The 13,970-nt window shown below is 42.2% G+C and overlaps 1 protein-coding gene across 2 annotated transcripts; it reads right to left on the reverse strand.

Annotated features, from left to right (window-relative positions):
- Positions 1 to 202: 202 nt before the first annotated feature.
- arhgap19 (Rho GTPase activating protein 19) lies at positions 203 to 13,755 on the reverse strand. Of its 2 annotated transcripts, none has more exons than XM_064320911.1 (12): positions 13,626 to 13,755; positions 11,754 to 12,004; positions 11,302 to 11,382; positions 10,830 to 11,039; positions 10,156 to 10,382; positions 8,572 to 8,658; positions 6,223 to 6,288; positions 5,927 to 6,091; positions 5,595 to 5,624; positions 4,512 to 4,619; positions 3,740 to 3,814; positions 203 to 3,540 (listed from the first exon to the last, which is right to left on the reverse strand). In XM_064320911.1, the coding sequence occupies exons 1-12, from the start codon at positions 13,667 to 13,669 to the stop codon at positions 3,484 to 3,486; spliced, it is 1,401 nt and encodes a 466-aa protein (XP_064176981.1). In that variant the 5' UTR covers positions 13,670 to 13,755; the 3' UTR covers positions 203 to 3,483. The 2 variants fall into 2 exon arrangements, with proteins under 2 accessions (XP_064176981.1, XP_064176980.1); XM_064320910.1 differs by having other exon boundaries at positions 5,526 to 5,624.
- Between the last annotated feature and the right edge of the window lie 215 nt (positions 13,756 to 13,970).

Here is a 13,970-nt window from a genome sequence, read left to right on the forward strand (position 1 = left end):
AGCTTCAGGTACAGCCCCTACTACCCCCTTTCCCAAAACGTATGGCTGTATGTGAATTCCAGTAGGAAACATAAGTATCCAATTACTGCAAAATTTGTTATTTACATGCATTATGTATCTGCAGGTCTACTGCTTGACCTATAATTAATAACCAAGCACTCTGTACAACACTATCCCATTAAAATACAATAATTGGGGAAAATAAGGTTCCATAAAAAGGTTTAATAAAAAAAAAACATGTACTGCAACTAGAAAAAGACAATCTATTTTACAGCACTTTACATATAAATATATAAACACAAAGGACATTGTATTAAAACAGAAAAAGCAGTACAAAACATTTGCTTTTAAGGCCCTCCATAACAGTATAAGTTGATATTGCTTGGCACCGCTTCCTGGAAAAAGCAACAGTGCGTGAGCGCAGTGCCCCCTGATCAATATTGCCACTCCACTTCCAGGACGTGCCTTTGAACACAAATAGCCTTGTTACAGCTAAGCAGGTGAAGGAGCTTTTTAGTTGGTTCGTTCATATTCACAGGGGGGAATTCCAAAAAAAAATAAAAATGAGACCGCACCAGAACGAGAGGCAGACACACAAGACCCCAGAATGAAATCATGAACTGGGGCTAGCTGGGAAATGCAAATTTTAAAACAAAGCGGACTCGGAGGCATTTTGTTCAAGGTACAAATTAGACTGTAATCCAATTTAAATGACTCCAAACTGGCCTCTCACTTATTCAAATAAGAAATAAATATGTAACACAGGTTTTGTGGTACCTAAAAAAAAAATAATAATAACAATAATAAATGTCAAATATATCAAAGAAACACAAATACACAAGATGAGTATAACTTGCACAGTGCCGCTGTGGCAAACATTTGCAATTTCAACTAAAGTTTTTAGCTTAAAAATTGTAAATCATTATGGCTGGTCTTTTTTGACAAACCATTAGATAGATTTTAAAAATGAGATCAAAAGACATTAGCATGGATGGCGTGCCTCTCCCTTGTACGTTCACCGGCGTTTCAGCTCTGTGGGATGTCCTATATGGGATGTTACCCCCCGAGAGTTATCGCTAGGGCCGAGGCACAGATTACAAGCAGGAGAGACACCATATCCTTAGCAACCGCTCGCTGAGGGTCTCTGGGGATGTCAGAGCTTTTCAAATCTGACATCCCTAGAGACCGACAAGCAAGCGGTTGCTAAGATAAGGTGTCCTTCCCGCAGTAACCTGTGCCTCGGCCAGAGCGGTTCCAATAAAGGGGGGTGCGCAGAACCGAAACCCAGGGGAACGCACCAGCACCACGGACACGACCGCGAGCCAAATTTGGCCCGGTAAAAAAAAAAAGGAACTGCGTTCAGTACTGTGCAAAACAAGAACGCTCCCCGTGACCAGGCCCTGCGTACCCTCAAGGGAAAAGAAGAGAGGCGGGTGCATTCACGTTGCATAGACTTTGCGAAAGGGTTCTAAAAATGAATGGACATTAAGCAGTAAACAATAACTGACTGACGGTTAAAAAAAAAATCTCAATTCACGTTTTCATATTTCGCTACCGTGCACTTGAGCTTCCGGGCGCTGTCTTGTAAAGCATTACCTGTGTTTTACCCTCCTGAACCTAATCCCCCAGGCCCTCCCTCTCAATTCATTCTCATCCTCCTCCGCCTCGCAGAACACACTCCTGACAAATCACACCTGCTAATGCAACCTCACAGAGCTCATTTAGAACGCCCGCTCCCTTTCTCTAAGGCATCGATGTCCGACATCGTGTCTCAAACAGAACGATCGCACAGCGCACGCGTCTTCGTACAGCTCAGCCTGCTTAAAACGCAGCGTTCGTGCCCTGCACGTAGCGAGCGAAATGTTTGACCGCTGTTATTAGAGAACTCAACCACAGCTTCCTTCAAACTGACCTGATCCATTCCCTTTCACTCACTTCCCGGAACCTTTCATCAAAACAAATCTTCCATCAGTCACAACAGAACCAGACCCTGCTCCAAAACAGTGCACTTAGCTCACAAGACTAATCGAAAGTAAAAGGGTACACACAAGTAACCTGGGATCTAAAGGATGCTTTTTAAGCACACTTGTAAGACTTTTAATGGTTGAAACTTCCTTAGTTCTACAAAATATCTACTCAAAATGTATACTTAAAAACTGGAGTGTGTGAGACATCAATATATGAACTGGCCTTAAGAGTTATACTGACAAAGGATAGAGGTTAAGAGGTCTAAAAAAGCAGGACTTCCAGTTAAAACAGGACAAAAATAAAAGGTTAAAAGAGAAAAGGATACCCCCCTTTATGGCCAAAATTACCCAAAAATAACAGCACAGAAAATGCATCACATTGAACAGGGTCAATCAACACGTCTTAGACAGGACCTCATTAACCTACCTACATGCAAGTCATCTTGTTATTAAGCATTCAAAAACACAAAAATAAGTAGTCTGCTTTTGTAAACATGCCAAGTTTAAATACCAAAGGAATTAAGATATTAATGCTTTCAATGGCATATATCTATATGACCCTCAAAAAGCAAAATGATTCTTTTTAAAATCAGCTGCATCTGGTACTGTACACGTATATGAGAACAGTTTTCTAAACTGTTCATGGGAACAGCTGGCGCAGACCTGCCACTATAGACAACTCCTTGACGATGAAGAACCCAGCCATTTAGGCTCTATATCAGGGCTGCCCAACCCTGTTCCTGGAGATCCACCGTCCTGTAGGTTTTCACTCCAACCCGAACAAAGCACACCATATAATTCAACAGCTAGCATCTCACTGAGCTGCTAATTAGTAGAATAAGGAGTGTCAAATAAGGGTTGAATTGAAAACCTAACCTAACAGGGATGTTAGATCTCCAGGAACAGGGTTAGACAGCCATGCTCTAGATGAACAGGCAGCTATATGAGAATATCAATAAAAGTACAATATTTCAGAAACATTTCTCCACTTAAAGGAAAAGTAGCCTTTGTTAGACTCAAAATACAGCCCACCATCACAGTTATGTAAAGACTAAAACATATACATATACACAGATATTAAGAATGGCTCCTTTGTCTAGTGGTCTTTGTCCATTTTGAAGTTTGTTCAAGTGATTGCTGGAAAAGGGCCTAAAGCAACTGAAACGGTCATCTCAACTACTGCACACAATATTTTTTTTAGCTTTGAGAAACAAGCTTAAGCAAGAGTTTCGCTTGTTGTTTAGAGCAGTCTGCATATTTTTCGTCTGAGCTGCCAACACAGCAAAAAAAATAAAAATACAAAAGGGAAAACTCAACTCAAATTTGTACCTTGAAGCTAAGGAAAAATGTGCACCATGTTGTGAACCAACACCCTTAGTTGCAAAGACATTGATCGCAACCTGGGGCTATCCGTTTCCGCTGGTTTGGGCCACCATTCGCTAAGCTTGTCACAGCTTTCACAGTCAAAGAAAAACTATATTTAAACATTTAGGACAGGGCCGGCCAATTCCCAGTGCTAAACTGTGGACTCCTGCGATGGTGAAAAGCACACTCTTGTGAGGTTGGAGGAGACCTGGAGACAAACAGATACAGATTAGAGTAACAACTCAACATGAACTACTACGCACATTCCAAACCATGTACTTTTACTTCAAACAGGGGCAAGAAAATAGTATTCAGGCTACGCAAATACAATGGGGTAAGCACCACAAAATTATCAGTGTTGTAACAAAGTGAAATATCCTGTTAAGGACAGGTTAGGACACCGGTACCTTTTCCGTGTTTAGTATCACATCAGGAGCCTTGGGACACACTGATTTCAAAAAGACAGGAGAAGCCAGAGCTACCTATAAGGGCAAAAGAAGATTTTCAGGTCATAGAGGTCAATTTAGAGGGGAAAAAAGTTCAGAAAGTATATACGCCGTAGTGTCATTTATTATTTCAATGAATAACAATCATCTGGGGGCAGTGGGGGGAAATGATCTCTCTCACCATTACTCTTTCATTATTTCTTGTGAAAAAGACAATTTCTGCCTTCAAAGCATACTGTGCAGGATTTTTACCTTGAAAATATTATACAATAACCATGCTCAGTCATATCTGTGATGCACAGGCATCATAGATATGTGCTCCTCTGCCTGCATTTCTTCTTCAAAGATGTATTCCCGGACATTTCCGGGCTTGACGGTCTTTTCAGTGTGGGGAGGGGTGGGTGTGGCTACAGAGCCAACAGGGTGGGATCAGGTTTCAGTGGAGCGTCGCGTTAGCTAGCTAGCTACTGCAATAGCAGCAGGGAAGATGGCAGGGCTTGTTCAAAAATCAGAGTCAACCTCAGTTTTGGATTTCCTTGTTGGTGATAGACATCAAAAAAACAGAAATATAAATTTTAAAAAAACGATAAAAAAGTTACATTTATATTTATAGATATATAAAAACGTAGGTGTGGGTGCGCGTTGAGGACGGAGGAGACTGTTATAAACAAAATCCTGCATAGTATGCCTTTAATTATTACACAAACGGCCTCGGCAGGGAGACAGAACTTACGCTCCCTTGACTGTTTTCCTTCCCCCTTTTCTCTGCATTGCTGGCCCCCTCCAAAGAAACAATCCTGCCTCTCTTCTCCATGGCAACCTGGTTCCCCAAAACTTTCCTCTGTTCCAGGGAGAGCACAGAGAGCACATGAGACGGGGGCAGAGTCCGTGGTAGTCAAGGGTAGCCGCGCTGCATAGTCACAGCTGCAATGCAATGCGTGCGCGAGTGAAAGACTCAAATCTCTCTCACGCGATCCCAGTTGGCAACACCATGACTAAATCGAACATTTTTGATTTTATCCGGGCTGGTCTGTGCATAATCCCGTGGTTTGCGCCGGTCCAAAGTGTCCAATCGCAACGGGAATTTCAATAGCCAATGAAAATTGAATTTGCAACAGAGGAAGGAAGAGGGGGAAAATACAGAAGTAAACACAAGATTCAAAATGGGCTATGGCTGAGCCAAATAATCTGGAGTTCCAAAAACGAGGAGCGACTGGTGGATTTGTGGCAGGCGCATAAATGTTTGTATGATATCAACACGCAAGCTGTGAGGGCTCCATTTTTATTTTGGTTTCAAAATAAAAATATGGCAGGAAAAAAATACATTTTTTCGAGAGAAAGCTTATCACAAAAAATCATGTGTTAGAACTTCACCTGTCCATTCTCACTGTCTTTAGATTTGTGCCACTCAAAAACAGCCTTCGTTATGTGTGTGTGTGTGTCAAATACAACAGAAGAGACTGAAAATTTTAGCAGTCTTCCCTCTGGACCAACTAGGAAAACAAATTACCAGTACCACCACAGGGTCACAGAACTGAAGGTGGCTGCATTTAGACAAGACATAAATCAAAGGACATTGCCCACTGCGGTCATTAAAGATCCTGTTTAAAAGAGAGAGTGTTACCTCGTCTCCTGGCAAAAATCCCTATCACCTCACTCAATCTGGCCACCAGATCATACCCTCATTCAACTAGTTTAATAGTTCCCTCCCTCTCCGCCTCAGCTGTAGCAGGACTGCGATGCCAACCTTGATGAGCCCTCCGAAGGACCGCGAGCGAGCGTGCTTCTTGCTGGGCGGAGTCTGGCTCTCACTCACTGGGGTTCCTGGCGTGGACTGCTTCGCAAACTGGAAACGCAAGTCGCAGTTAGCCGCAATAGCACCGAAACATCACCGAACCACAAGATAACCCTTGCAACGATCTAGATGTCAATTTTCACCTCTCCAGTTAATTAGAAATGAATGCAAACTTTACACATTACATTACAGGCATCTGGCAGACGCTCTTATCCAGAGCGACGTACAACAAAGTGTATAACCGACACAAGACTGTAGGTAGTCAGAAGCTGGTTTTTTTAAACTACTGTTTAATCAGAAATAGCAGACATCAATCTATTGGCCTCTTCTAGCTCTCTCCAGTTCTCCTTTACCTGGCGAATGAGTTTCTTCTTCTTGGCAGAGTCGGGCATATTGTTGTTGACATGGCGGAAGAGCTCTTTCAGGGCCTCCTCGGTGTGGTGCTGGGTCGATCCCGTGTCCGGGCAGACCCTCTTCGGCGGGACAGTGTTCCCCGCAGGGGGCAGGTCCAGATCGTCCTGAAACAGAGAGCCAGACATTTCAAATAATCAATTAACAAACAAATAATTAAAAACGCTGATGGACCAACAACAAAAAAAATAGTGTCGGCTGCATCTAAGATGAACGCGGAACAAAAAAGACAGTTGACCTTTGACTGAAGAATCTTTGATCCTGAGAACTGCCGCCTGGCGTAGTCCCTGATGTAAGGGGGTGCCTGCAGAAAACACAGATGTGAGCATTTGAACCACCCGTTTGATGTTTTACGACCCGCACATGCACACGTACAAACTGGTTTGAACCCGAAACAGCAGGAAAACCCAGTCGCGATGCTTTCTGCTAAACGAGTACAACACAAAGCTAACAAAAAAAAAAAAAATACTGTTTAAAAAAACCTACAATCAAGTAATGAAACATCAACGTGGATTCAACGCGTGCTTCACAATCATTAGCCTACAGGATTCTAAAAGCCCTCGTTATAAAAGCATAGCCATTATGGAATAATGAGCAGGCTTCAGAGCGGCCCTTTGTGTTCTCCTACGTCCAGCCGTTTCGTAAGGATGCTTGGTATGTAGAATCCGATTAATTAAAACATTAAAAAACATATGATTACAGAGGAGGGAGAGAGTATAAAAACAACATTCATTTGAAGGATAATTTAATAACTCAAAACCTTTTGCTTCACACGTCAAATGATATTTCCTCCTGTACAGTTCTTTTGCAACACAACTCCATCACACCAGACAGTACTTCAGCAGAAGTGCAGGATCGTTTCCAATAGCATCTGTTGTAAGACAGACGCTATTAAGTGCACTACAAGGCACACAGTGTGCAACAAGCAGGAGAGCGGGCAGCGAATGGACGAGAGGCACTTTCTTTCACTGACGAGAGCTGGCAACCAAGGAGCAGTCGAGTAGCTGGAGGGGGGGGGGGGCAGCGGAAACCCAAAGGACACCTAGCCACACTTCTCGAACCGTCTCGCTCCACCTTGGCGTATCTCCGCGACGTTTTTGGAGATGCGGCGAAGAACTGCATTCCCACCGGGACGGTGTATTCATTCAGGCTTTCCCTAGAACGACCTCGGCTTAATTAGGTAATCTGCCGTGCCAGCAGAGGTTCACTCATGGAAGTGTTGCAGTGAACAGGGACGCAACAGTATTCAGCTGTCCTTCATGGGCTCATCAAGCACTGCAGCCAAAATGATTTGGCTAATTAAGGAGTTCCAAGCAAAATTGATTTTTAAAAAAGCCAGAAACATCAGTCAGGCCCACTCAATTTTGGCCAGAACACGTCATTTCTTCACACTTTGTTGCTGTGCTATAGCCTAGGGTTCCAGAGTAGCCAGGGGAAATGCTTGTGTTACAGATTGTTTTTCTTGGGTGTTGTTAGAACATAAAAACATCACTGGGATCGATGTAACCAGAAGTCCTGTGATTCGAGACACACCATTCGTTCACACAGTAAAATTCAACATCTGCGTCAGGGAATTTGATTAAATGCAGAGAGTATGGCTAGTTTGGTTTCACAGTGCTGCTGCAGTTACACAGAACACCTTATAGAATCCCATGCAAACCACTCTGGTTTCTGGGATTCATGGGAGAGTAGTAAGGCAGAGAAACCACTGCTAACAAAGAGAAACATCAATGCTCATCTCAAATTTGCAAAAAAGCACCTGTACGATTCCCACTGGGACAAAGTTCTATGAACAGATGACACAGATATAATTATGTCTGGCATAAAGCAAATCTAACATTTCACAGTAAGAACATCATACCAACAGTCAACGCGTTGCGCTGGTGTGATTATGTGGGCATGCTATGTTGTCTTGGGACCTGGATGACTAGCCATTATTGAAGGAACCATGAATTCTGCGCTGCACCAGAAAATTCTTAAGGAGAATATTTGGTCATTTGTCCGTGAGTCGAGGCTGAAGTGTAACTGGGTTATGCATCAAGACAACGATCCAAAACCGAAAAGTAAGTCCATATCGGAATAGCTGAAAATCAACAAAGTTAATGTTTTGGAGTGACCTAGTCAAAGTCCTGACTTGAACCCAATAGAGGTGCTGTGGCAGGACCCGAAACCAGCAGTTCATGCTCAAAAACCTACCAATCTGTCTGAATTAAAGCACTTCCACAAAGAAGAGTGGGCGAAAATATTTCCACAGCGATGATATCAAATTATAGGAAGTGTTTGGTTGCGGTTATTGCTGCTAAAAGTGGTGCAGCCAGTTATTAAGGAGGCAATTACTTTTCACATGAGTGATATGGGTGTTTTTGCACAGCAAGTTTTATGAACATAAATCTGGCCCTAGGTTTGTCATTAAGAGCACCGAATAGCTGATAGAAATTCAGAGGTTGCAATTATGTTTGGAATGAAAGCCAGCATGGATAGGGAAGCATCACAAGAAATTATACTCAAAAGTACACAAATGGTACTGCTTTATAAAACAAATATTTAAAAGTCAAGAAGAACATGGTTATTTGAAAATAAGCCTTACCCGGAACAGCTTCTGAGAATGCTTGATCAGGAAAGCCATGCAGTTGTTGAGCTTCTTCAGGTTTTCCTGAAGGTCATTTGTAGTCATCTGTTTTATATATTTTTAATTAAACACAAAAATAGTTCAGTCCCGTCAGATACAAACAGAATATTTGAACACAGGGCCAGCAGGTTCCCAAACTCACCCTTCTGTCTCAAAGAGCACAAAGACAACAAAACTACAGTATTTCTTCTCATCACATTAAAGGTTTGATACCTTTGTGTCATCTCTGCAGAGACCCCTTATATGACTGCATGCATAAATCAGCAGGTAACTGAGTTAGTGAAGGATATTAAGGGTGAAGAGGTTGGAACACCAACTCACCGGCTGTCTACAATTTTTTATGTCCAATCCAGATTTAATTCAAGGATGGTATAGGTCAGGTATGGGTTAAATGAGATTGTTAACCTTATCTCAATATAATTCTACCATTGTCCGTCAGTGAGCTTGAATAGTTGCATTAAAATGTGTTTACAATGTTTCAAACTAATAGCCTAAATGTAATTAACATTTGTTTGATAATCAACAACAGTTATTGTTCAATTGTAAATCCTGACCCTGGCTACCCTTAATTATTTATCTTTACTAAACAAAATTAGTATTGAACCTGCAAATTGGGTTTCTTTCAGAAGGAGTAAAAAACTTCATAAAAACGTGTGCACCAGTTGGATCAGTGAATTTGGTCAATTTCAAATATCAGCAGAGGGTCTGTAAGAAGTACAAAGTAGGAAGTACAGAGAAAATCATAACACTTACTGAAAGATAATGTCTTGAAGAGTAATTTCCCCCATATTTGTGATACTGTAAGTACGATTTTTTTTTTTAAGTTTGGCTTTTTTTCAACACAGAAAATAGGCAGGTCACGCCTATTTCAAATGCCAATCACAAGGCCATAGGACAGGAGTTGAGACACAATGAAAATATCCATTGGAGGCTAATGGACAGCAGATTTGAATAAAACAGGTTTGATGATTTATGATTAAGTGGGCTTAGTCAGAACAGAGATGGGCTTAAAGGGTGCACTGCGTGCTCATTAAGCTCATGCCAGACTACTCTTTCATTTTATTTCCACCATTCTTTAAAAAAAATTGTGGCAGTATATATAAAAAATGAGAGATTTTGGTGGGCTTAATAGCAAAGGTTACCTTAATTAAAGGCTTTTTATCTTCAACAGCCTGCGAGAATGATTTTCTTGTCCACCTGTAAGCTGGATGCCCCATTTTTAGAGAGAACTAATTGAGAATACACTAATATTTATTATACCCATAAAGTGTCCTGGTTCATTACTCCGCAAATAAATAGTTCACCTTGAGTTCTGTCAGCCAAAATGGGGGCATATGTGAAAATTAGTGCCCCGAATGATAGTAGGAACAATTTATTCACAGAGAGCTAAGACACAATATAGCTTGTAAAGGCATGTACTAGAAGCAGACAGCCTTTGGTTGTTGAAAACTAGTTTTTGAAAGTGCTATATACTCTCTCCTCAGCAGACAAGCTTAGACGGGCCTTCATGGTCAAACAAATGGAACTGGGAGGAAAGCCTACATTTTTTGGCCAGATGGTGTGTGGCATGAACATGATGGCCAGGTTGGAGGCGGACATCTTGTTCTTGTCCTGCTGCTTGGCGGTCTGGTAGAGCAGATCCAGGAGGAGTTTGAGGAGGGTGCGGTTGGCAGAAGGGAGGAGCAGGAAGAGCAGCTGCAGGGCCTCAATCTGGCGCTCCTTGTCTGGCACCGTCGTCTTGTTCCCCCTCTCGTCAAACAGGGTGAGGCCTGACGGCGAAGCACCAATCACAGGGAGGAGAATCAGTCAGCTGGGACAGCCAACAGCAGGTTCAGGAAATGAGGCCTTGTTTATCTTAATTAACTCACTCCCCTATGACAGGAGAGTACAATTATCAACAATAACTGCAGCAGAGACATCTGTGGTTAACATCGCTGAGCACTGCTTTGGGAACTAGATGCATTTATAACCTTTATTTAACCGGTTAGTTCAGGTGAGTAAAAGTTTGCAATGAGAGCCTAATATACAACAGGTTGTTAAAATCACACTAGGCAATTTAAAAGAATAATTAATTGTAAATAAATTAATAAGTCACTTCTGGAAACAAAGCATAATTTGAAATTCACACAGAGCTAGCCTGTAGGAAAATAAGCTTGACAGCACCCCCACCCAGCGTCCTCATCTCACTGTGCACCGTCCCGCAGGGGTGACTGTACCTGTGATCTTCAGGTGGGCATGGTAATGGCGGTGAGTTAGCAGTGGCTCGGGAAGCTCTCCCAGGAAGGTCTTGAGCAGGGAGGCCACGTCGTTGGGGTGGTAGTCGCCCGTCTCCAGGTCAATATCAACCCCGCTGTTCAGCATCTCTCTTAGGGCCTGCTGTCTGATGCTATTCCCAGGAACTCGGAACAGACCCTCCACATGCAGGTCTGCAAAGAAAAGAAAAAAAAACACTCCAGTCTTTGGAACAAACAAACAAAAGAAATGGCACCTTCACACAGTAGCCAACAACCAAAATAACTGTTTAAGTGCATCAGCAAGTGAAGAAAAGAGGAAAAAAATTATTTTTAATTAGCCAATGGAACACACATATTCACAAAACGCAAGAAAACAGGAAGTACGGGCATAAGAGGTCTGTCGCATGACAAATATCACAGAGATGACAAGCATAGAATGTGAAGAACAACTCACTTCTGCTTAAGTACTCGATGAGCTGGTATATTTGAGCGATTCCTTCCTCAGTTAGAGGCATCCCAAAGACGACTCCCTTATCTATGAATAACAAAAACAAAAAAAAGGTTATTCCATGGAATAATTTCCTAAAATTAATCCACTAAATGCCAGGTGTATCCAGGTGGAAAATCCGAAAGAAACAATATTGCAAATAATTATTTGAAGAATAATCAGGTAGTCTCCACATCTACGACCTCCGGAAACATAATATGCCTGTACAAGCTGCTTTGGAATGACATTAAGTGTATTTGCTGGATTTCAAACAACAAGCCCTATAATGCTCCCATACCAGCCACTGTAAAGCCAGCTGGTCATCAGAAACTTCTATAAATATGCAAAATATCCTTCATTGCACATGAAAACTGTCTAGGCCAAACAAAACTAAGCAAAGCATGTGAATGTACACTTACCTTTGCGCTTGAGTAAGTTCCGGAAGAATCCACCAGTGCTGGGCACCTTGGGGTCAACCTCACCCTGGAGTTGGGCAAACTCTGTCCCCGGCAGGTCGATGAGTCGAGTGATGTTGCTAAGCACCAGCTCGGTGAAAATATCTGGCTTCTCATGCCGCAGCTTCTCCACAAAAAAATCTGGGTTGAAGATGATTGGTTGGCGTCCACGCGAACCTGTCTCCTGGCCAATCACCACATTGCCCACTGTTCCCCTGTCAGAGAGAGAGCGACAGAGAGATCCATTTGGTTCAGCTGCACAACCACTCAGCAGGGTGCGATTCAACTCTGGAGAGATTTGGGCAGAAAGCACTCAAGGGTGTGAGATGAGCCCATCTAGATGATAGAATGGTAATAGTGTGTGCATATGGACCAAGACGGGGAAGATATTGGGTTACAAGGAAGAGCAAGATATTTTGCTCATCAGACACCGTTAGCCTCTGAGCCTATTGGCCTAGAGTCCATTGCTATTCAAATGGAAGCTTCGGGGCAAAATGCTGTGCTCAAAAGACAGACTTGACCCATTGTTCACCAAGAATAAGAAAAAGTCTTTTTTTTTTATTTATTTTTTTAAATTGTGCCTCTGTCTGAATCTGCAGGGTCAGCACACCCCATTATTGGCAGAATAAAAAATGTGTATGCATATTTTAAGTACTACTTTGATGTACACTCATAAAAATCTTATGCTTAGCTTTATAAAAAGTCCATGGAACATATCTGGCACCACCAATATAATCGAGCACCCAGGGAAAGGTAGTTGTAGAACCCTGATCCAGACACTCATCCAAGGGGCACTTAGGCCTATAACTTCAATTTCTGTGGATGACTGCATGTTCAATCTCGTTTAATGGTGGTGACAGAAACAAACAAGCATGGAACCGTCCAGACCCATGGCGCAACTCACTTCATTGACACATTTTAGCTGGCACCACCTGCGCATGCGTCCAACTAAACGTCTGTGAGTGAGTGACCACAATTTGCCATGCATAGCCCACGGCGGCAGTACTGCCTGCGCGCCGTGGGAAAAACAGTTCGTTTAAGTATCTTGATAAATAAGTTTAAATGAAACAACTGGCCAAACGAAATCCATTGCTGTGAAGCAGGTAACCAATAACCTGACAGCAACTTCAAGACTCCATCATTATATCATCTCTATTACCTTATGCGAATTAACTGTCATTAACTGTCAAGCATTCACTGCCTAGCTAATGTTAGTGTTTTTTTTAATGTCTGGATGTTACTGGAGAAGGAGAACAGCCGCGTCTGCACCCAAAAGGAAACAATTGGCTAGCAATACTTAATCAGCTGCCAAAGTTGGCTGCTAGCTAGCTAGACATTTGCCATACCAAATCGCCAACATACAGTGTCATCGACATTACATAGCTAGTTGGCAAAGACACCGACTAGCAAGCAAACCAAACAGCCTGATAACAAATTCACCGTACCTTGTTAGCCAGGATGTCAGTAAGCATAACGTAGCTGGCTAGTTTGCTTTTAAGTTAGCAACTGCATGATGACCAACGTTTTACATGTTAGTTGTTAGTATTGTTCGACGTAACGTTTTTTCTCAACCATGAAACAGCATCATGCTAGCGAATGGTTTTTCTATATTTCAATGAAAGTTAACGTAATACTCGTAGCACGAATGACCAGCACTAGACTAGTTCGCTAACCACCAAATCGTGTCTATGAGAACTGCCGTTGGTAATCTACGAGGCATGGCATGATAAATATCCAACATTTTACTTTCGGAAGCACTATCCGCTCCGCTCAACTGTGAATTAATACTTCAGTTCACCTTAAAATTGTTTGCATTTATCATGTTTTTACTGATACCTTCTATTTTGTTTGTTTCCATCGGCTTCTTTCTCGGCCGCCATGTTCCGTTTGAATCCTCCGCGACACCTCCGTAGCCCCACCTACGATGTCCTCGATTGGTCAGCGAATTTGGATGGGCGTGAAGTTTAGAGCAGGTTGTCACTCTTCGCTGTCTGATTGGTTTGTTTAAATTCATATTAAGCCAATTCTACTGCGTTAACCCAAACAAACAAAACACATTCCGGAAACATCTTCAAATTATAAATTATGAATAATTTCATAAAAAGGTTATTGAAGCCTCTTTAGAAAATGGAAATAAGTATTCGTAGAATTTCTCTTCATAATATTAGGTCTGATCAGGAA

Source organism: Anguilla rostrata, chromosome 2, assembly GCF_018555375.3.
Source record: "Anguilla rostrata isolate EN2019 chromosome 2, ASM1855537v3, whole genome shotgun sequence".
NCBI lineage: Eukaryota > Metazoa > Chordata > Actinopteri > Anguilliformes > Anguillidae > Anguilla > Anguilla rostrata.